Genomic DNA, 24907 nt, shown 5'->3' on the forward strand with positions numbered 1-24907 from the left:
GAAACCACATTTTCCGAACTTGCATAAATCAGAATTCCAGAGGGGAGGATTTAAAATGAGAGATGAAAGGGCATGAAATAATAAAAGCAGGGCCTTTGTAAAATAGACAACATAAGATTTGGTGATACAGAATGCAGAGTGAGCAAGAAACCCTATCACTTGGGTGTTAAAAGACAGTGTAGGAGCCAACAGCCTAGCACGAATGTTCCCTGTTACAATTTGTGTGACCTAGTCTAATGACGTAAACTCAAAAGCTCAGTTTCTTGGGCCTCCCTGGTGGTACAGAGGTTAAAGACTCAGCACTAGCAAGCTATCACCAGCCACTACAACGAGAGTTCAATCCCCAGCCAGGGAGGTGACCCACATGGTACAACAGACCTCTCTTGTCTCACCCACTGCTCCCCTCAGTAATGTATTACAGTCGATCTGTCTGTCCTGCTCCCAACTTGGTCTGGTAAATCCTTTCCTCCCATGCATCTCTACCTACACTCCATTTTTTGTATGCATAAAGAAATAGATATGTTTTTTAAAAAGCTCAGTTTATTTATGTATAAAATGTAGATGATATAGCAACTATGTTATAGGATTATTATTTTACATTCTTGTAAAATATTTAGCATATATCCTGACCCCAGAAATTGGTGTTAGGACACCACTAATAAAATGACTTTAATAATTAGTTAATTCTAATGTTAACCATATAATGGTTGACAGTTGACAAAGGACTTTATAATCTAGCAATTTTTTTGTGTTTCTCAATTTTTTTATTCTTACTTCTAAGTAAAGAAACTGAGTTTCCAAGTAAGGGGTATGTCCTCTTTCTCACAGGAAATAGGCTTTAAAGCTAAAATGTAAATAAGGACATTTAACTAAACATAGTCCAGCAACCCTCTGCCATAGCTGTTTTACATAGAAGGATGCAGTCCCTCTATCTAGGTAATGGTCCCCTAAGGAACATAAAGCTATGGAGAGAGTCATCTTCAGATAGATCAGTGTAGCTTATTCCTGTCAAGGGAAGCTTTGTGTTCTTTTGAAAACAGTGTACTTTGCATAATTTTGCATATATCATTTCCAGAAATGTGGTATTCAACATAAAGAACTTCAATGCAATTTTCTTTGAATTTTATGTATTGTCAATTGTCTGAAGCACTGAAATGCGAAAGTTGCTGTGCTTACAGCAGTTAATTGTGTCTTACTGTAGGAATGTCAACATCGCTCTAATTCAGAAATAATCTGCTGTACAACTCCTTCACTGCAACAGCTGAATCTGCAACTCCCTCTGACAACCAAAGCCTTTTTCATGTTAGATGGGATGCATTCCAAATACTTTGATCTCATTTATGTACCTAATCCTGTATTTAAGCCTTTTGAAAAGCCAGTGAAGATCTCAATAGGCAATGAAAATGTACTGGAAATTAAGGTAAGTAATGCTTAAAATACTCTCTTAAATCATCAACTTGCACTTAATTGGCTTCGCTATATGAATAGAACTGTTGTACTTGGTCATTACATCTTATATACTACATCAGCAAATATCTAAGCACTGAGAAAGAAATCTTTTTGGAATTAGGCTAAAAAGGCAGGTATAATAATGGACCAGTTTTTAATGAAGCATTTAACAACTCCTTCTTGTGTAGATATTAAAAAGTAGCAAATGTGGGGCACACATCTATTAAGTAGACTGACTGTGATGCATTATCCTGCTGATGTTATACATTTCCCTGGATACCAGCGTTCATTGTAAGATAAAAGGAAAGAGCTATGGAAGTAAATGCATTAATCGACATTCTGTACTTCCTTGTAATACTGGGAATTTTGTATCTGGGCGTGGTCATCTCTAAACTGACTTATAAATTGAGCTGGATTTCCTCTATTTTAGGAATATATTAGCCACTACGTATAATTTAATCACAGGATAACAGATCATCTTTTCTAGCCCAGACTGTTGCAAAGAACACTAAAGCTCAAAGAGGTTAAGTGTTTTGACAGGTGATGAAATAGTAGCAGAACCAAGACTATACTAAAGCTCTTGTATGCAACTTCAGTCATTTTTACTGCAGATAGTAATAAAACAGGCAAACCAAACAAGACTAATTATTTATAGCCTCAATCACTAGAAATAACAAGATGTTTATTCTTCAACATGTTCCTTTAGACATTCAGAAATTTTCTCCTGAAAAAACTGAAAATGAAAATATGAGTAAACACAACTAGAATAGTCTTTGTTTAGATGTAATATAAGCTCCCAAGGATCATCGCCATCTAAGTAAATATGTTTCTACTGAAATTTTTCTGCTTTTCAACAAGATTTTATCTACAGCCAAATGCATGCATATATTCACTCATACAAGTTTACTAATCTAGAAATGTTGGTTTGTACAATAATTAAGCAAGCCCAGCATGAAATTAAATGGAAGCCTGCTTCAGTGAACAGCGTGTTTACTACAGCAAAGTCCTTACATCTACTTCTTTAATTAGTTTTAGAAAGGGAAAAAGAGGTTTTATTATTTCTTTTTTTCCCTAATAAAACTAATCTAGTGTGACCTTTTACTTCCAACAATTATTGTGCTTGCCATTTGAAAGATACCATTTGTTTTTTCCTGATGAAAACAAAGGTTTATTTGCAAATTTTTTATGCTCAGATAAACTATTTTTCTGTTCCTGTATCTTGATAGAAGGATTAATGATAAAATGTTTTTATCTACCTTTCCAAACACAGTATTACATGGAAAGAAAACTTCTTTTTCCATAAATTAAATGCCTATTATTCATTGCCCTACAAAATTGTTGAACCAAGAAAAACATAATTTGATGTCATCCTCAGCCTTTGAGTACTAGTCCCAACACAGGCCAAGTGGTCTCTGAAAATAAGCACAGAACACTTTCTTTTCTTGCCTATATGCAGAATGACTCTTTTCTTTAACAAGTGTCTACACCTGTTACATCACAGAGTGGCCATCTGTAGAAAAAGAGGACACTTTGGAGGATATTTGTTATCATGACTTGTTTTTCTCCCTTACTCCATTTTCCATGCATATAAGAGGAAATCTAGGGTATAAGAAAACATTTGTATAACATCACTTTTACCCTTCATCAACTTCTAAAATTGATCACATTAAAAAATCTGCCACACAATGGACCAGGTGAGAAAATAATAAGAATAATGAACAGCCATATACCAGAGACATTTTGTGGGGATGGAGTGGGGAATGGGATCAAAAACGGGGTGGGGAGGAGGGACATGCATGGGACTCTGGTGATGGCACACGTGTGACTTGGTGATGGGAAACCCACGGGGATTACAACTGAGATGAAAAAAAATGTACAAAATGATGTAAAATAAACTGTTACATAATAAATAAATAAATAAATAAATAAATAAATAAATAAATAAATAAATAAATAAATAAATAAATAAATAAATAAATAAATAAAATAATCTGCCACCTATGATGATGGCACATGGGTGAATTGGTAGTGGGAAGCCCATGCGGATAACAACTGAGATGAAAAATGCACAAAATGAAGAATGATGTAAATGTTTTTTTAAAAAAATCTGCCACTTGGGGCAGAAACAAAAGAAAGCAGGGTATGAAGAAAGAAAAAGCGAAGAAAGTACTGGACATTTTTTTTAATCAAAAGAAAGGATACCATTTTACTTCATGTTGTGCTTATTTAATTACATCACAACACATGAGTGTAAAGTATGTTTATATTCCATCCATGAAAGCACTACGGAAAGAATCATGAGTTTGGAGTGCGATTTACTCCTTATTGCCAAGAAGAGTTCATGCTCCTCAGCAGTCATGCATGCTAGAATTCCTTGGCTAAAAAGATATTTTGGTAGTTTTGAACCCTAATTTTAAGAATTGCTTCAGTCAGCACTTGGCTCATGACTACATCATGGTCAAGAGGGTCAGCCAAGTTTGGGTCAAGAATACATTCTGGATACCAATTTTTATTTGCTCCTCAGAATAAATCAGAAACTCCATCATTGTTGAAAATAGTTTATGCGCAAAGTTTCAAGTCATCCAGCACCAGTTGGGGTCAGTGGTCTTAGTAATAGAGACAGCAGTTTGAGAGTACACCTTAGGGCATAATGTTCATGTCAACAACAGCTCACACTGGATGGCGTTTTAGGTCACACAGTACTCTAACATCAAAACTTAATCTGAAATTCATGGGGATCTGTGACCTTGAGATATTAATAATAATTATCTCCATTTATAGAAAACTAAACAAGGGTTTGGAAAATATAGGTAATTTGTCTTAGGTCATCTAAAGAACAAGCAATAGAAGAGGGCTTGAACTTAAGTTTCTTGGTCCCAAATGTGGTCTTTTCTCCACTAAATTGCAATGTTGTTTGTATTAATCTTCATATAATTTATACCAAAATACCTTTCACAATAGAAAAACTTTTTTATAATATGGCATATGTGTACTTCCTAAGTATCTTACTTTATAGTTTTACACATGAGCACAAATTACTTTGCAGCTTATGGAAATTAGAAATGTATAGAATTTCAGGTGGAACAAGGATTGCCCAACAATGCCTTAGAAGTTATGTTAACCTGGAACATATTGATACATAGATATGGTAATAGAGAGGCTTCAAAAATCTTATTATGGAAATATCAGCCAAGACAGGCATAAAGGAGCAAGAAGACTACTAAGATCAAAAACAGGAATTTGGGCTATGACACTGTGAGCCAGCTCAGTTCACCTACTGCCAGAGCCAGCCAAAATTGTCTTCTTAAGCACTTCCAACTAATTCAGTGCAACTACAGACTTAATCACAATCATAACCAACATGAAATCAGTTCTATTTCCAGACAAGATTATATATGAAGGACTCTTTTCCTAGAGGTCATTTGGCCCCATCCTTTTTGATGGTGCTCATAAACTGGTATATCCTGTGGTCCACATACGAATATGTATTCTGAAGAAAACACACACACATTTCCAGGGCTCACAGAGAGCACCTGTGGTTTCACAGTACCTCAAGTAGCCAGTGACGAAACAAGTTAGCTTTAGTTCACCCAGTTTTTCTCAAATGACCTGGGTGTTATCTCCCCAAATGCTACTTCACATCTCATGGAGCTCTGTGAAGATTCTTTGACCTGACTCCTAAGCAACGGTGTTTATATCTAGCTGAAGTGTAAATCTCCCCATCACCACAACCACCAGCTCACAGATTTTCTGCTGTAATCTCCCTGGACTTTGAACTGTTGCCTAGTTATCAGCCTGTGGCTCACTGCCTTAGCTGACTTTCCCAGACTCAGTCTTATAATTACCTGGAGTTACTTACATGACCCCTTCTATATTATAATGATATTTTTCAAATCCTCCCCACTTCCACATCTGTCTGCTCTGTAACCAGCTCAAACATAAGATAGAAACATCATGTCACACTTGGTCACAGTTGGAAAGGAAAGTGACAAAGAACATCCTGGTATGACACATTGGGAATACTTAGTTTTCATTTGATAAATATATCCATTTTAAGATTACAGTGAGAAGAAACTCTTATTCACCTTTGTATTCTTAATAACTACCTTGTGTCTAACACACACACACTAAGTGAACTTAGATGTACAGTAGATTTTTCTATCAAATAGAACTTGATTTACTTCATGGCCTATTCTTCTTTAACCTTATTCTCAATGTGTAAGTGTGGAAGACAGACAATAATTCCTAGCTCAAGGGGTTGTCTTTAACAGATAAAGTGAGATAATCATAATACATATTTGCGGATTAAAGACCAAAAAGGTTTTTCTATGTTGCTTTATTTTATACCTCCTAAGTGCTATACAGTGCTGGACCCAACATTACCTCAATTAAAATAATACAATAAAAAATAAAATAATAAAAGCTTTTATATTCACTTAACTGAAAAACAGCCAATTTTGTAAAGTCAGTGTTCTATTGAATAATAGTAAATAATACATAATTTTTAAATAAAACTTATGAAAATATACATTTTCACCACAACTGTATTTTAAATGACAAAAGTTAACCTGTGTCTTTTTTTCTTTTTGCCAAATCAGGCCCCACTGTTAGAACAGTGGGCTGCCAGCACTACTATTGTGATTTCCTGGACTTTAAAAGTTTTAAACAATTACATTAAAAAGTTGATAGTAATTTCTCAATGTAAGTCAGTACTAATTATGTGTTCCTTAGTAAGCCCACATGAAAAGGGTTCAGTTTTTCAATTGTGTGATCTATTTTCGTTCAAAAGAAGCCTTTATATAATATCTAAGGAGATCCTAGGTTAAAAGAATGAGTCTTGGAAATGTAAATACAGCCTTTTCATCCCTTCCCCCAACCTTCATTATTATCTAAGCAAGCAAGACACATTTTAGTCATTCCCTCATAAATCAAGGCCAGTGGCTCTTTCATCTTTCTTCCTTGTCATTCCCTGAATTCCCTCCAATATGTGAGTGAGTATCTGTGCTCTCCTCAGACTTAACCAACAAGTTGTCATTTGAAGCCTCAAAGTGACCTACTAGATTTATGTGCTTCTGGGTTGAATGCCCTGTGTGGCTGGTCTGATTCAATGAAGTACACATACTGTTCTAAAATATTACTAAGACAGGGTTTGATTTTTCTTTTTTAATACCAGGTTTACATTATAAAGAATACTTTCTTCCAACTTCTTTTCCCAGAATAACACTTGACCTACCACACTTTTGAGATCCATTGAGATCTATCGAGATATGACATATTTAATATAAAAGTAGTTTGCCACATATTAAAGATTATATAAAACAAAGTGGCAGTACTATCATTGTTACTGGCTGTTCTTTGTATCTCTCCCTAAAGTAATGGATTATATAATAAATAACTTTACTCATTACATCCTGATATAAGGAAAGATAACCTTTGTTTTCAGTTCTTTCCCAATGATAATTACTGGTTTCTCAAAAACAAATGTTTATTTATTTTAAGTGCCTAGTGGAAACTTTAGTTAACTAAATAATGTCAAATTGAATATTTTTTTAAATCCTGAAGTAGTAACTATGTAGTTGTTCAAAATAATGTAATATGTTCTTAAATCAGTAATGAGAATAATATGACATCTTTAAAGAAATATGGTATTTCTTTAAAATGAATTCACTTATGTATAGGGTTCAATGGTGCAAGAAGGATAAAAAGAAACTGCACAACTCAAACACAAAATTTTAACCTAAATCAGTTAAATCTGAAGCTCTGGAGATGGGACCCAGACATCAGTATTTTTTTAAGGCTCATTGTGTTTCTAAAAGTAAAGTCAAAGCTAAGTATCACTGCATAGACGGTGTCAGGCAGTTCAACAAATCGTTTCCTTTTTGCCAACCATCAATTTCCCATGAAAATGTTATTAAGGTGATTATGGGTAAAATGTATGAAACAAGAGTTTCCTTTTCTCTAAAATCCAATTTGATGAACTACCTATTTCAACCATCCAGATTCCCAAGAAAATGAGTATCATAAAGTTGTGTGCCTTGGCAAACAACATGCCCTGTGTTTGTTAGCATTCCTGCAAAACTGTGAAGTGTTAACCACACTCCCCCATTTTTTCCTTTCAGGGAAATGATATTGACCCTGAAGCAGTTAAAGGTGAAGTGTTAAAAGTTGGAAATAAGAGCTGCGAGAATATACAGCCATACTCTGAAACCGTTCTATGTACAGTCCCCAATGACCTCCTGAAATTGAACAGTGAACTAAATATAGAGGTGGGATTCCTATATTCCTCTCATGATGTAATGAAAAATGCCAATGTAATTACGACACTTACAGGCTTGAAATAATCATTAAAATTCATTTGTGTGTTGGGTGTAGCTTGTCAACCCAGCTTCAATTCCTACTTGTCATACTAGAAATAGTAAGCTTTTTTTTTTTAAGATTTTATTTATTTATTTATGGATACAGAACTGGGGTACAGGCCAGAGGTGCAGGGACGGTGAGAGGATTCACCACACACAGAGCTGGGAGCAGAACAGGCAGATAGACAAAGTACACTGCTGAGGGGAGCCTCGGGCAGGTCAGGAGAGGTCTGCCGCATCATGTGGTCACCTCCGGGGCAGGCGAGGATCAAACTCATGTGGAAGTGGCTTTAGCTTCTTAGTGCAGTGCTTGAACCCGCTGCGCCACCAGATAGGGCCAGAAATAGTAAGCTTTTAATGCAGTTCCTCCTTCCCAAGCTCCAGAGAGACCTCAAAAGAACTTCGTATTTACACTGTCTTTCCATCAAGCCATAGGCTTGCCAGAATATACTGTAATTCTCAGGAGGACTGAGGAAATATCAAGAGTGCCTCTTCCCCCACTCCTCATAGCCCACTCCTCATAGACCAGAACTAACATACAACTGCCCTCCACAGTAATCTCCAATGCATAGATCCCATTATATAGGCACTAAATAGAAAGCAATTAGAAATGTTTTTATAGTAACTTCTTTCATGTAGACAACTAAGTCAGATAAACTGGAAACAGAGTGACTTTTGTTCATCTATTGAGATACAACTCATATACCATGCAATTTACCCACTTAAAAGTGTTTAGTGTAGTGGCTTTTGGTATGTTATTCATTGTTTAATAGGAGTATGACTGAATCATGAGATCAGAGTTTGGAATTCAGAAACACCATAAATTCTAAACAATCATAACAGAAGGAGTCTCAAAGCTTTCTTCTCTGTATCAAAACTGAAGTAAGAATATGCTGAGATTTTATTATTCCACAACAATAATATGATTATTTACCTTTTATGGGACTTCTCTGCTCTCCAGCCTAGCCTCCAGAGCAGAATTAAGTCCTGTTGTCTTGTTTATTCAGACTTTAGTGATACAGATCACATTGTATTATAATCATTTGATTTGTGTGTCTGTTTACCCTTTTACAATTTAGTTAGTTCCCCAATTTCAGAGACTATTTTTTATTAATCTTTTTAGTCCTAATGTCTCATTACAAATACTAATAACTGAATATCATATAACTACTTCAGGGATCAGTAGCCCCTAATTACTTGACTACTAAAGCAGAATTGAGCAATGACTTATTACTCTGAAGCAATTATGCCATTTGTAAGGACGTTAGTAACCAACCAAGTGTTTCTACCCAGAGGGACTGATTCAGCCTGTGTGATATATTTTGAATCTATGATGATGAAATTTTGACTTTTCTTTATTTTTCATTTTTAGTGGAAACAAGCAGTTTCTTCAACTGTCCTTGGAAAAGTAATAGTTCAACCAGATCAGAATGTCACAGGACTGATTGTTGGTATTGTTTCAATATCAATAATGCTGTTATTATTATTTGGACTCTTCCTGTGGTGGAAAAAGAGAAAGCAAATTAAAGGTACCATTTTGTTAAAATAATTGCTTGTTTTAGAGTTACCTTTAAAACATAGTCACTGCAGTTTAAAACTGTTCTAGTGTCATGTGTGTTCTTACATACAGTCCGTCTAGTTACTGGGTCCAGGTCCACTGGGACCCATGATAGCCAAGTGTTTAACAAGCCCTTTCTCTCTCTCTCTGTTTTAAGATCTGGGCAGTGAATTAGTTCGCTATGATGCAAGAGTACACACTCCTCACTTGGATAGGCTTGTAAGTGCCCGAAGTGTAAGTCCAACTACAGAGATGGTATCAAACGAATCTGTAGACTACCGAGCTACCTTTCCAGAAGGTATAGTTCAGTTTATTATTATGAGAAATATCTCATTGGTTTGTGGCATTGTTTATTTTTGGTATTGCCTTTATGCTTTTATATAAATATAAAACAAGTGTGTCCTGAAGAGGTATAAGCCTGTCTTCCTCAATCATACACAATATTTGTAAACCAGTGATACCTCAATTTGAAAAGAAAAAAAAAATTTCCCTGGCCAGAAGTATTTAATTTCACACAGAATTATGTCCTTTTTTTTTTTTTAAGATTTATTTATGTATGCATGCAGAACTGGGGTACAGGCCAGAGGTGCAGGGGCGGTGAGAGGATTCACCAGAGACAAGAGTGGCAAGCTGAACAGGCAGGCTGACAAAGTACACTGCTGAGGGGAGCAGTGGGCGGGTCAGGAGAGGTCTGCAGCATCATGTGGGTCACTTCCAGGGCAGGCGGGATGGAACTCATGCTGAAGTGGCTTTAGCTTCTCAGTGCTGTGCTTTAACCCGCTGTACCACCAGGGAAGGCCGAATTATGTCCTTTTTTTTTTTTTTAATATTTATTTATTTATTCATACAGAACTGGGGTACAGGCCAGAGATGCGGAGGGTGAGAGGCTTCACCAGACACAGAATGGGGAACAGAACAGGCAGATCGAAGAAGTACACCGCTGAGGGGAGCAGTGGGCGGGTCAGAAGAGGTCTGCCACGCCATGTGAAGCTCCTCCGGGGCAGGCGGGAATCGAACTCATGCGGAAGTGGCTTAAGCTTCTTAGTGCTGTGCTTTAACCCACTGCGCCACCAGGGAGGGCCCCGAATTATGTCCTTTTTAACAGTGAACTCATTTATATGTTGTATTCATATTTTAAGCACTCTTCTCACAAAATCTTACTTTTTAAATCATTCAAGTTAGGTAATTTGCTTGTCATCCAATTACAATGCTAGGAAATTTGTGGCATTCTCTTTAACAACCAGCAAAGAGTTAAGCTATAAAACATTTTTATTAAAATATAAATTAGCAGTGCTACATCTTTTTTCATTGTTGATCATCAAGCTAATGAGCACTCCTTAATGAACTCTTAGTACACAACCTTTTACTCACAACATTCCAAGAACTGAAAATACAGTATTTTGAGCCTTACCCATTAAAACATTCAATTGTTATTTAAAACAGAGGGGTTAACATCATTTGCTTTGCAAAACACTAGGCCTAGTAACAGTGGAGTTGGAGACATTTCACATTGTTTTATTTAAAATATCTTAGCAAAAGCAAGCTGTCTGTATTGTATCAGCTCCATTATCTTTAGAAGTTACAGGACATGAGTCAAGTGCAGGCATTTTCCTGGTTGCATATTTACCATTGGACAAATAAAATGAGTCACAAATAGTTAAGGACACTGGAAAACTTACACATTGTCTATCAACAGAAGTATAAGAGCAAAGAGGCAGCTTAACATTTTAACATTTGCAATACTTTTATTTTTTGAAGTTTATGTTCTGTAGAACCATCTTGTAAATATTATCTTTCCCCACATCACTGCAGTCACCTTTAAAAATGCATGCCCTTAACAATGAGATAAATCTAGTTTATAGGTTTAAATTTAGATTTGTATGCTATTTAATATTTATATTAATATCACATCTTATAGCTCTAATCAGAGAGCATTAAAATTCACAAGTATTCTTTATAAAATGTAATCTTCTTTCAACCTCCTTACTCACTAAATCTCTATCATAATTGCTAAGAAATTTGAGTTTCACCCTCTTTCCTATAATGTACCTGCACATAATGGAGACTTTATTACCTATGTGAAAATTTTTAGTACTAAAATTTTACTATTATGTATTTCCAGTCATCTATATGTATAATATTTCACTGTACACAATTTCCATGGCCAAGAATGTATATAGATTTCAGCAACACTAATAATATCCATTAATAGATATTAACTTGAAAGGTGTCTTTTCATTTTCTTATATTTGAACTCACATTTCTTTCATTTTAAATTACGACTTCATTATTAAGTTTGCTGCCCCTAATGCAATCCGGCTTTGCCATTGTTTTCTAATAATTTTGCTTTAATTTGCAGACCAGTTTCCTAACTCAACTCAGAATGGATCTTGCAGACAAGTGCATTATCCTCTGACAGACCTATCCCCCATCCTAAATAGTGGGGACTCTGATATATCTAGTCCATTACTGCAAAATACTGTCCACATTGACCTCAGTGCTCTAAATCCAGAGCTGGTCCAGGCAGTCCAGCACGTAGTGATTGGGCCAAGCAGCCTGATTGTGCATTTCAGTGAAGTCATAGGAAGAGGTAAGTATTTCCACTCAGTTTTTTGTTAAATACGATTTTTCCAGCATTTTATCTTCTGGCTTTGCAGATTAGGAACTTAGACAATGGTGAAAGCAAACTGACAGAGCAGTGATAACAAGCACAATGGAATTCTGTTCTGCAGAAATACTGTCCTGCAAATCACATCCATGGGGATTTGCCCTTTATATATGGTGGCACTTTCATAATCTGCCAAACATTACAAATAAGTAGCGTTACTTCCTCACCTTTCTCATATGACACCTGTAGTTACTTGGAACGTACCATTTTACTTCCTTCTGAAAATCATTCTTTAGTTCCAGTATTTTTATTCGTATTTCCCTCCAGTTTTTCTTTACCCTAAGGATAGTGACTACCTTTATGAAATCCTGGTTCATACCAATTTGTACTACTGTACAGCATCAGAAGACAGGGAATTAATTTATAGCATTCCTCTGATCTGAAGCAACATATATCATCTCTACAGTGCACTCCAATTTCTTTATACAAAGAGAAGCAGATATTTGTAATAAGCTAGTCAGAGCAGCAGTAGCAGCTAGAATTTACAGTAGCTTAGGAAACAGCAGGAAAGAAATCCACCAGAAGTAGGGAAATGAGCTTCACTCTTCCCTTTTTACGCCAAAATGTTTTCACCTTTAATACTGAGTGAGTTTGGATCCCATTTATTCCATGTTCTGCGAGAGCTACCATAGGTATCAGCCAGCATGCTGCAGAAGAACTAATGGGACAATCTGCCTTAGACGAACACAAGGCCTCACCGTATTCCCGTGATAGCATCTCACATTCCAGATTTTTAGCACTAGCACACACCCCTTCCCTAATAGCAGCTTCACTACTAACAAACATGTTTCAAATCAGAATAATAGATAGTTCTATTACCAGCCTATAAATCCCAGTAATTATATCCGTTTTTGAGTGTGTGGCCTCACTAATTATGTTCTAATTATACACATTGCAAAATTAGAGTTTTTATTTTTAGCATAAAACCTGCTAAAAATGGCAGCTATTTCTCTTTTGAAATAATAGTCATTGACATTCTGTAAATATTAGCTATATTTATTTGCGTTATTTCCCACTAGAATGTTAATCCCAAGATCATAGGTTTTATTCATCTTTGCATACAAAAAGGTAGACCAGTGTGTGACATTCACATACTAGGCACTCAGGGAGTCTTGGCTGGGTGGATGAATTAATTAATGAATGACTTACACAGCTATCAGACTTTTGGCACCTCTGGGGAAAATTACTGCCACTGGATGAAAGGCTACCATTGGGGAAATGATGTGGTTAAAGCCAGAGGGAATGGGTGAAATGACTCACAGTGAATTTGCTTCATTTGGTCAATTGCCTTTCAGTTTTTGCCAACCTGTATTATGTTTTCCCTGGTGACTAATGGGGGAAATCCTTATTCTATAAAGTTAATCATATTTCTAATAGTAACATTTTATGTCATTTCGGTTTACTGATGTATAGGGAGCTTATTTTACTGTATTTCTTCATGTAGGTAAAACTTTACTTTAATAAATAATAAATTAATTTTATGATATGAAACAGATGTTACTCCTTACTTCACTGGTTTCACTATGATCGAATATTTTACTATACTAGACTTTAATAGTAGTCACATCACCTAAATACTTTACTATGTATGTATCAAATAATCATCTTGCTTGTATCTTTAGATGAAATGTATTAGATCTATGTATTTTCTCAAATACACAGTTGTTAATCAAAAGAATAAGAAGTAATAAGAAGTAAAGTCACTTTTTTCCATGCAGAAAAAAAGGAAATGAAGATCAGGAACAGCTTAATAAATAATTATTGCATAATTAATAGCATTAACCAAGTTCCCTCTTTTGCATAGGACACTTTGGGTGCGTATATCATGGGACTTTGCTGGACAGTGATGACAAGAAAATTCACTGTGCTGTGAAATCCTTGAATAGTAAGTTCCACTTTATTTCACAGTAGAGTGCAGTTTTGTGCTTTGCAGACTAATAAATAATTCATAATAAAATGTTGATTTACACTTTCCCTTAGGAAAAAAATCAGCTACCCCTGGAATTGTGAATCTAATCCTGAAAATATGTTTTATCTAAATTCTTATTGAAGTATTTCCTCAGAAATCATTCCTCATAGCACCCATAATCAAATTGTAGGAGAAATGAAGTTCTTGGATGAAGAAGAGTATCATTTAACTATGTTTGGCTTGTAGTATTTGTTTTGCAAGTGACATTTGTGGAAACTATGGGAAGCATGTTGGCATATAATGTTAGTAATGACTCATTTTACCCAGAGGCATTTCTTTAATTATTTTTAACCACAACTTCCATTAAAAAGATAAAAAAGTAAAATAAGGCAAACAGGAGAAAAGTATACTGGCAGAAAATTGAAAAATTCTAAATGTGCTAATACCTCATTTATCTGCATTTTGAGGGGATGTGGTATTCCCAATAAGTGAGTTTCCTAAGCAAATGGAATTTACTCCTATGCTAGGACCTGCTTAACTTTCAGCACTTACAGAGAAAATATTTTGTAAGTGGAATGCATATTCAGTTTAAAAAACAGAAATGCCTCCAAACATAAGCTGAGTCTATATTTGATGACCAGAGTCATAATTATAGCAGAAAATTGCTCTCCTGTGTAACTCAGTGCCCTCCTCATACTTGCTTTCCTCACTACACCTTTGCTAACAGGTCTCAAAGGGCAAGTGAACTTGCCCTTTCTTCCCCCATTTCTAAAGTTCTGCTTATAATTGACAGCAATCTGAAAAAAAAATGTTGACCAACAATATTATGAATTTATCCTGGAGTTGGTAAGCTTAAATGCAAAAGTGGACAGTTTTCCTGCAAGATGCATTATTGCCAGAACTTTTTTAGCTTTTTTTTCCCCCCATATAAATCTCCATTCTGAGCAATGCTCTGTATTTTCAGTTTGGTTGAAAGTCTAACTGCAAGGTAATTAAAGAAACAGCTTATACAAAACCTAACTACAAACTGTGATTGATGTATAAATATGATTGTTAATAAATTTGCCTCCTGGGAGAACACTACTGTCAATCGTACTTAGAACAGTGCTGACACAGGGCAGTCTCTCTCTGTTCCTGGTTCGTTTGAGTTTCTCTCCAGTCCAGATGGTCTTTTAGGTCCCAGATGCATTGCAAGTATAAAAGGATACCATTACCAACACTGCTACTAGTCAGAATAATAAGATAAAAGTTGTGAACTCTTCTAACCTGAAGTAAGCCTTCAGGTTAACTATCTGGAAGTGTCTATAAACTACCATACAAAAAACTATCTATAGATACCATATGACAATTGCACTTAAGCTCTCCTAGTGCAGAAGCCATAAAATTACACTCTACCACCTGTTTTAGTAAGAGACTATTGAGACCCAGCCTCTTGTTGTCTGTGGCTGCTTTTGTACTACCCAGGTAGTAATGAGCATTTGCCACAAAGACTACATGGTCCACAAAGCCAAAAAACTATTTACTATCTGAACTTTCATAGAAAATGTTGCCATTCCTGCCCTAAACTATAGAAGTAGACTCACCTGCTTCCCTCTTCTTTTTCTGTATAGGAGAAACTGATTGCTAGACTCATAAAAAGCAAGTGTAGGTGGTGACTTGAAGGCACCATGCAGGGTGTCTTCATTCACTCAGATGTATTATAAAAAAAAAAACATTCTGAATATGAAGCTCCAATATGATTCAGCCTTGGAGTTTTAATGCCATTGTTCTCTTTAACCAAATTTGACAAAATATTTATTGTTCTGTAATGAAGTTAATGTCTCCCCCACTGGATTTTTCAGGGATCACTGACATAGGAGAAGTTTCCCAGTTTCTGACAGAGGGAATCATCATGAAGGATTTTAGTCACCCCAACGTTCTCTCACTCCTGGGAATCTGCCTTCGAAGTGAGGGGTCTCCACTAGTGGTGCTACCATACATGAAACATGGAGATCTTCGAAATTTCATTAGAAATGAGACTCATGTAAGTATGAACTGGTGAGCTAGGTGTAAGCCAGCTAGTCTATTAGGAAAGTTTATATATGGGACTTGCATTATTTTTCTATTGAACAGTTTTCTTCTAAACAATAAACTAATAAGTGATGGCTTATAATGCATCCTGATGAGGATAAGAATTTTTATGTACTTTGTTCACTGCTATAGCTCCAACACTTAAAGAAGCATTTAGCACATAGGCTTTAAGTTTGTGTTGAATGAATGAGCTCAGAGCTATACCATAAAAGAGGTTCTTGGGCTCTTGCAAATGGGAGTTTTTTTAGTGATATTTATGCCAACACCTAAAAGATCAGCAAGCAATGGCAAAGCCAGAAAGGGCAGAGAAAGAACTACCCAGAAACAAAGTCATGAGTGACTTTAGGCTTTTTCTTGGCTCTTGTTGCCCAGGACTACTTAAGGAGTAGCTTTATTTTTGTTTAAAACAACTTCATAAACATAGGGTCAGGTTCTAAGTTAGTAAAGAAATAACTGTGCCTCCTGTGGCACAAGGGGTTAATCTCAGCACTATGAAGCTATCTGCAGCCACTGCAGCAAGAGTGTATCCCCATCCAGGCAGATGACCCACATGGCACATCTGGCCTATACCTATTACTTGTATGTATAAATAAAAATAAATCCTTAAAATAAAAAGGAATAATTCATGTTCAACCTAAAGAATAAAATACCCCATGGCAGTAAATGTTTGTAGATAAGGTATTTACCTAACAAAACACATAGCTGCCCTGACATCCTGCATATCCTGATGAGCTCCCAAATGGTGAATGACTGGGTATTCCCTCCTCTTGGGAATTGTGAATAAGAAGCTGTCTTTTCTTTCTTTTTTTTTTTTTTTTAATATCTATTTGTTTATGCATACAGAACTGGGATATAGGCCAGAGGTGCAGGGGCTGTGAGAGGATTCACCAGCGACAGAGTAGGGAGCAGATTAGGCTGACTGACAAAGTACACTGCTGAGGGGAGCTGCTGGTGGGTCAGGACAGGTCTGCTGTGCCATGTGGATCACCTCCTGGGACAGTGATCAAACCGAACTGAAGCTGCAGCAACTAGCTTGCAGTGCTGCACTCTAACCCACTGCGCCAACAGGGAGGGCCCTCAAGCTGTCTTTTCAATGATATGAGTCTCCCAACTATTGATCTCACCATACCTAAATAAAACTTACATTTAAAAATTTAAAGCACCTTCATTTCTCCCCATGGGGGAAATGGCCAAAATTTATAAAATTGTCTAGTCTTTATAAACAGTAAAGACTTAATAAATGGCTGTTATCAACAGGGCCCAAGTTTTCATTTGAAATAAGATAATTCTTAAAAACATTTCAGAATTCTGAAATCAAACTTAGAACAGTAAGAACTAAATTCTTGCTTTTCCAACTCTCTTTGACTACAGAATCCAACTGTAAAAGACCTTATTGGCTTTGGTCTTCAAGTAGCCAAAGGGATGAAATATCTTGCAAGCAAAAAGTTTGTTCACAGAGACTTGGCTGCAAGAAACTGCATGTAAGTATAGGCATCTCTGTATTCATGGTCCAAATTAAGTGACAAGAGGAATCTTTCCCACTGTTCATGGTTTGTAAGGACATTTTCTCTTCTTATGCAAAAGTCCTTTATTTTCCGTTACAGTTTTAAATTTATATGTAAGCACTGGGGATGTGGGCGGGTCTTTCAGGCTTTATTAAATGGAGAATTTGAAAGGGATTCTCCAGAGGAGGTCTTAAACAGCTGTTGTGTGCTTTTCTTTTTCCTTCCCACCAGTAGCCCCCAATGTTGTGGTTTCACACTGCATTAGTGTTAGGGAGGGAGAATTTGATCTTCAGCGTTTTATAGTGAAAAGGAGAGGGCTGGTAACATAAATACCAACATATTGTAACTTCCCAAGATTGGATTTGAAATCCGCCTGCAGAAGCCCTACCAAAAATGGTATTTGGGAATGAATATACAAAGAACTTTATTTGTGTCTGGCTGGCTGCGCTGTATAATGGAACAGTCAACAGTTTGTAATTGATTCGGTGCTTTCTGTTGCATAGCACTGATTCATGACTTATGGTATGTGTGAATGAAAGCTGTGCTATTAATTTCCTACCTTGGTTTCTGTCAGTGTGACGGCACAAAAGCCAGCTTAAACAAAAGGATGCATAGCTTCACAAAACGGAAATTGGTTTTTGTTGAGCCTTACTTACTTTTCTCAGATGCTTTACTGTGTACCCTATTTCTCTATTATCTCATTGGTGAGGTATATTAATTTTATGTACTAGCCTAACCCATTTGAGAATGGAAAAGTAAAGTAACAATCCATTGTCATATCTCCTTCCTAAAATTGAAGATTACTAATAAGTTGACAAGTGAAGATAGGCATGCACTTTGGGTAGGCAATTGGCATTTTCTGTAAGCAACCAACATGATCTTACAGATCAATGGTCAAACAAAAAGGATTTTTTTATACCACAGCATTTATGATCTCTTTCCTTGGCCTGTTGAATTTGTAATGCATCATTTTTTATTCAAGAATTTCACTGTGATTTAATGTTAGTCAATAGAAGTCAGATGCAACCTTTCCTTCAGAAGTTATGGACCTCAAATACTAGAGTTGCTTGTTATAATCTATAGATGTCCACAATTGCTGTAAATTTTCTTTACAGCCACCAGTAATATTTTTTATCCTTTCTGTAGGCTGGATGAAAGTTTCACTGTCAAGGTTGCTGATTTTGGTCTTGCTAGAGACATGTATGATAAAGAATACTACAGTGTACACAACAAAACAGGTGCAAAACTGCCAGTGAAGTGGATGGCTCTAGAAAGTCTGCAAACTCAGAAGTTCACCACAAAGTCAGATGTGGTAATGTACCGATCTTCTTGACTTTCTCTTTTGCTCTTATACCCAAATCATTTAGAGATTTATATCCACTTAATTTTTTCAAAGAGGGGAGCTTCAGTTCCATTAATTTCAGTTTTCTTCATAAGTAAAAAAGTGCTTGGTTGTCCAACAAGTATTTATATGTTTTCATTCATTCATTTATTTATTTAAAACATTTGTTCAACAAGGCACCTTGGGAAGCCCACCACTCAATGAGGCATGAGCCTGTTCTTAAGGAACTTTGGCTCAGCAGGGAATAAACAGCATGTCTATCAGTACATGTCACACAGAGGTGGGCTGTAGTTAGCCTGGCCCCTGTAGACCAGGGCAATAGATTTCTACCTCAAGAATTGTCTTGAAACTCAAACTTATGTGTTTCCATCATTCCAAATACACATACATTAGACACCTCCCTCTGCCTCTGTCTTATCTTCTCACCCTCCTTCCCATGGGTCCTTCAGCCATCCTTCTCTGATACCAAATTACTGCCACTGGCATACTGACCAGTTTGGAAGACCTGATCCCAGATTAATTATCAGTTTCTAACTTTGAACTCCTCATCCCAAAGCATCTACAATATCAGTTACATTGCAAAATTACAAGATTGCAATAAAAATTAAAAAGGTAAATTTTAAAAAGAAAAAAAGAGAGGCAGGAAGGGAGAGAGAGAAGGAAAGAAAGGAAGGGAGAGAGGGTGGGAGAGTAGGAGGGAGGGAGGGAGAGCTGTTGCCTGTGCCCAGTTCATTATATAACACTCACTCTACCACCCTAACTTGGGAGTTTAGTCACCTAGACTTCCCAGGTCACCAACTTGCTGCAGTTACCCTTACCTCTCCTTGTTCAGAAACCTACATGGTCTGCACATGGATTAACTTCTCCTAATTGTCTGCACATAGTGTTTACAGATATAGTCTTCTGGGGCTCAATTCCAGTGGTGGTCTATTAATTTCAGCTTTGCCCACATTCAACATTCGAAAACCTCCACAACACAGACCTGTTTTCAACCTTACCTCATCCTTCATCTAGTCCACACATCAAGCACAGTGACCTATTATATTTGTGTTCAATAAAAGACATCTTTTTGATGTGGTACATATACACAATGGAATATTACTGAGTAACCAAAAAAAAAAAAAAAAAGCCTTTTGCAGCAACATGGATGGAGCTGGAAGGGATCATGCTTAGTGAAATAAGCCAGAAAGAAAAGGAAAAATAGTCTACGGCCATACCACCCTGAACGCGCCCGATCTCGTCTGATCTCGGAAGCTAAGCAGGGTCGGGCCTGGTAGTACTTGGATGGGAGAAAAGGAAAAATACCGAATGGTTTCACTGATAGCAGGAATATAACAGACCAGGCAAGAAAATAATAACAATAATGAACAGCTATATACCAGAGACATTTTATGGGGTGGAGTGGGGAATGGGATCAAAACAGTAGCGGGACGGAAATGCACTGGATTATGGTGATGGCACATGGGTGATTTGGTGATGAGAAGCCCATGGGGATTACAGCTGAGATGGAAAAATGCACATTATGATGTAAAAATAATATATTATTTTTTAAAAAGACGTCTTTTCTCTTACCCCTGTGCCCACTCCCTCCATCTGAAATATCCTTTCTTCTGTCACATTACATGTACCCACTAAATAAATTCTCTCTGTTCTTCAAAATCCACTTCACTTCTTGTCACTTTCTTCTGCAAGCTTTTCTCAGAAGCCCCCTATTTATTTGATTTTTTTACTGCATTGTTAGCTATTGTTTGTTACTGTTCTGTAACACATTTAATTGCGCAATACTCTTAACCCTGCTCAATTAGTCTTGGGGCCTATCCAATAACTTGTACAGTAACAGACTAATACACAATTAAGGGTCATTAAATATTTGTTAAATTGATTTAAATTTTAGTGCAAATTCTGGAACTTGAAGATTAATACAATGAAGTCATAAAAAGTGACTCATAATATTTTCAGTCTTTAAAAACTTTAATTTTGAAAGACTGCAGAAGACAGCAAAGTTTCTACCTGCAATGAACAAAGTTTCTATCTGGAGTGAGTTTGTTTTCTTCATTTGAATCAAGGCAGTCAGATGTCCTGAGTGCCCATAAGTGACCCACCTATGCTGGCCTACTGTCATGTGTGTCATTGTTACCTTGGTGCACGACCCAGGGAGATAACATGTATTACCTGATCTATTCTGAATAGTGGGCTTTTAATCTTCAATCAAAAACTTGCATAGTTAGTGAAGTTTAGTAAACCAATCAAAACCCAAGAGTCAGTGTTTATCCCAGTGTGAATTCAGAGTTGCTGGGGAAGTTTTAGCAAGTCACTTAACCTCTCCATGTCTCGTGCTTTTCCTTTAAAGTACTTATACAGCTGTTGTATATTTATCTTCTACTTTAACATTTTTAAATTAGTTTTTAATAACCTGTTGTCTAGCAGTTTTATTACTTCTGATTTTTCATCTGGATTTTTACTTATTAGATTTCTCCTTTAATATTAACATTTAGATATAGTTCTTTAAGAGTGTTTGTGAAAATCCAGCAAATTTGAAAGACTTCCTTTATCATTTTGTGTACTAATAATCTAAAATTGTAATAACTGGACAGCCACTTACAAACAATAAAACTGGGGTACTGTAACATATTAAAAGCAATTTAATTTGTATCAAAATCTTGAACATAAGATCTGAAGTCATAAAACTCCTAGAATAGAGCATAGCATCAAGCTCCTTGATACATTGTTCTTGACAAATATTTTCTCAGATTTCATACCAAAAGAAAAGGCAACCAAAGCAAAAATGGACAGATGGGACTCTATCAAACTATATCTTCTGTGCAGCAAAGGAAGCCAACAAAATGAAAAGGGAACTAACTAAATAATAGAAATATTTGTCTATTATATATCTGACAAGGGGTCAATATCCAGAATAGATAAAGAATTCATACAACTCAATAACAACAAAAAAAATGTTAATAATAATTCTAGTGATGAGTAGAAGATCTGAATAGACATTTTTCAGAGATGGCGTGCAAATGAACAACAGGCATATGAAAAGGCAATCGACATCACTCATCATCAGGGAAATGCAATCAAACCACAATAAGATATCATCACATGTCTGTTAGAATGGCTGTTATCAAAAAGACAAGAAATAACAAGTGTTAGCAAGGATGTAGAGAAAAGAGAACCTTGTGCACTGCTGGTGGGAATGTAAATTCATGTAGTCACCATGGAAAATAGTATGGAGATGCCTCAAAATTTTTAAGATAAAACACCATCTGATCTAGCAGTTCCATTTCTGGGTATTTATTTGAAGAATACAAAAAAATGTCATAAAAATATATCCATCTCCATGTACACTGAAGCATTATTTATAATAGCCAAGATATGGAAGCAACCTAATTATCCATGGGAATATATTATATGTAGTGGAATAATTATTAGCCATAATAAAGAAGGACTTCTCATTTGCAACAACATGGATGAACCTTGAAAATCTTATGCTAGGTGAAATAAGTTAGAGAAAGGTAAATACTGTACCATCTTACTTTTGTATGGAAACTAAAACAGCAAAAATGGGTAATGGACTGGTGGATACCAGGGGCAACAACCTATGGTAGGAGGGGTAGGAAAAAGGCCTTAAAAACTGCAAACGCCTTACTTTAAATAAGTTCACAGGATGTAATGAATATCATGGGGACTATAGTTAGTAATATACTATTGTATATTTGAAAACTGCTAGGAGAGTAAATCTTAAAGTTTTTCATCACAAGAAAAAATATTGTAACTGTGCTAATGAATGTTAATAAGACTTAAGTTGCAATCATTTTACTCTGTATACAAATATTGAATCATTATTTTTATATACCTGAAACTAATATAATGTTAAATGTCAATTATGTCTCATTGACATAATTGTAATAAAGTTTCTAAAAAAAAAAATTGTAATGAAGTTTCTAAAAAAAATAATTGTAATGAAGTTTCTAAAAAAAAAAGAATAGAAGCATATTAATAATTGGATCCTGCGTGAGAGGATAATATATTCTATTTTCTACTTAGGAAATTGTAATCATCACATGGACTTCAGATATTCTTTTTGAAAACTTAAACTTATAACCTAAACTCTCTCCAATTCTGATTTAAATATGTCATAAGATATACAGCTTACTAGTTACTGCTAAAGAACTTTTTTAATGACCATACTAAGCCACGTTTGGTTGTCAAGACCATTGATTACCGTTCATCACACCTCGTTCACCTGGATTGTCCTTTCTTTTGACTAGTGGTCCTTTGGTGTGCTTCTCTGGGAACTGATGACCAGAGGAGCACCGCCTTATCCAGATGTCAACACCTTTGATATAACAGTTTACTTGTTGCAAGGCAGAAGGCTCTTACAACCCGAATACTGCCCAGATGCCTTGTAAGTAGGAATATCAACAGCATCTTCATTTCTATTGCTTTCTTTGTTTGCAAAGGAATCTTGCCTTCAAAAAGGGCCTCTCACAGCATTTCTTTCTTTCTATAACAGATATGAAGTGATGCTAAAATGCTGGCACCCTAAAGCTGAACTGCGCCCATCCTTCTCTGAACTGGTCTCTAGGATATCAGCAATATTCTCTACTTTCATCGGGGAGCACTATGTCCACGTAAATGCTACTTACGTGAACGTCAAATGTGTGGCTCCATATCCTTCTCTCTTATCATCACAAGATAACATTGATGGCGAGGGGGGAACATGATGGATGGATATATGCCAGCAGCCTCCTTCTGAGAAACATCACAGCACTGTCCAAGCAACAGTCCACACTTTATCGAATTTTTTTTTTCACTGCCTGGCCATTGAAAGGCCATGAGATAGTTTTTGCTTTTGTCAAAATTGCACTATAGTGGACCTTCTATTGATATTTAAATTTACTGGATTCTAAGGAATTTCTCATCTGACAAAGCATCAGAGCCACAAGCTCTGTCCCACAGACCCGTGTGACTAATGCCTACACCACAGCTGCAATGACGCGCCTGTCACTTTCAGGCCACAGCCTGAACTCTGAGTTGAAATTTTTAAAAATCAAGATCCCACCTGATTTCATATGGGAAACTGAGGAAATCAATTTTGAGGGTTTCTTGATCACAGGAAACTTAGAAGTTGTAATGTCTAGGACAGATGTGACACTTCAGGACCAAACCACTCACTTAGAATTAAAGTGTTTGAAGACTTTTATATGTTGTATGATCACATTCCCTTTAAAATTCTGCATACATGTTCCTTTTATTGAAGAAACGTCTATAGTCAGCACAGTCAACATTTCAAAACAGGCATGAAATGAATTTATAAATTAGCAGGAATATTTACATATTGTACATAGATGTCATTAGGAAGTTTTCATAAAATAGCTTAGTCAATGAAATATTTACTTGTCATTTAAAAGTCAACTGTCTTGAGAATGATACTGCTCTGATTAAGGAATGTGGATATTTTGATCTTTTTTTAAATGGCAACTCTGAATAAGACAAGTAATTTGTGATAAGTATTTTTAAAGGTAGCTCAGTGTGTTTTTAAAACAGAATACATCTGATTTGAAGGTTTATTGCTCCCAGTCACAGCTCATACACAGAGCAAAGAAAGGATCATTGAACTAAAAATATTAACTTCTTTTTCAGGTGACAGCTTCCCACCCCGCAAACAATTGGAGACAAAAAAAAATTGGGGGAGATCAATTATACATTAAAATATGCTTATATGTTCTGTAAGAATATAGTTAAGCTAACCATGAAAAAAATGGACAACTGAAAGTCCTGACCATTTGACCTGGGTGAACAGTTGTTGGGCAGGACTTTCGTGATGTTTTCTTCTGTGGGATTTTGTGCTTACTACTGTAGAGTGCATGTGGCACAGGATACTCTTAACTGCTTTTGTCTGATGTAAACATTTAAAGTTTTATATTTTTATAAAAATGTTTATTTTTAATGATATGAGAGAACTTTTGTTAGGCCACAAAAATACTGCACTGTGAACATTGCAGAAAAGGTATGTCAGACTTGGATTAACTACGGCATGTTTTAAA

The 24907-nt window shown here is 36.0% G+C and overlaps 1 protein-coding gene across 1 annotated transcript in view; it reads left to right on the forward strand.

Annotated features, from left to right (window-relative positions):
* MET (MET proto-oncogene, receptor tyrosine kinase) overlaps positions 1 to 24659 on the forward strand; it is a 71243-nt gene extending 46584 nt beyond the window's left edge. The window contains exons 10-20 of the mRNA XM_004677165.2: positions 1202 to 1420; positions 7569 to 7715; positions 9178 to 9334; positions 9521 to 9661; positions 11723 to 11953; positions 13836 to 13916; positions 15782 to 15963; positions 17382 to 17491; positions 18662 to 18827; positions 23129 to 23265; positions 23374 to 24659. Of these exons, the coding sequence (XP_004677222.1) occupies positions 1202 to 1420; positions 7569 to 7715; positions 9178 to 9334; positions 9521 to 9661; positions 11723 to 11953; positions 13836 to 13916; positions 15782 to 15963; positions 17382 to 17491; positions 18662 to 18827; positions 23129 to 23265; positions 23374 to 23584 (1782 nt within the window). The 3' untranslated portion in view covers positions 23585 to 24659. The remainder of the gene's footprint in view (positions 1 to 1201; positions 1421 to 7568; positions 7716 to 9177; positions 9335 to 9520; positions 9662 to 11722; positions 11954 to 13835; positions 13917 to 15781; positions 15964 to 17381; positions 17492 to 18661; positions 18828 to 23128; positions 23266 to 23373) is intronic.
* Positions 24660 to 24907: the final 248 nt, after the last annotated feature.

This window comes from Condylura cristata, unplaced genomic scaffold (genome assembly GCF_000260355.1).
Source record: "Condylura cristata isolate star-nosed mole 26May11 unplaced genomic scaffold, ConCri1.0 scaffold00005, whole genome shotgun sequence".
In the NCBI taxonomy this organism is placed as follows: domain Eukaryota; kingdom Metazoa; phylum Chordata; class Mammalia; order Eulipotyphla; family Talpidae; genus Condylura; species Condylura cristata.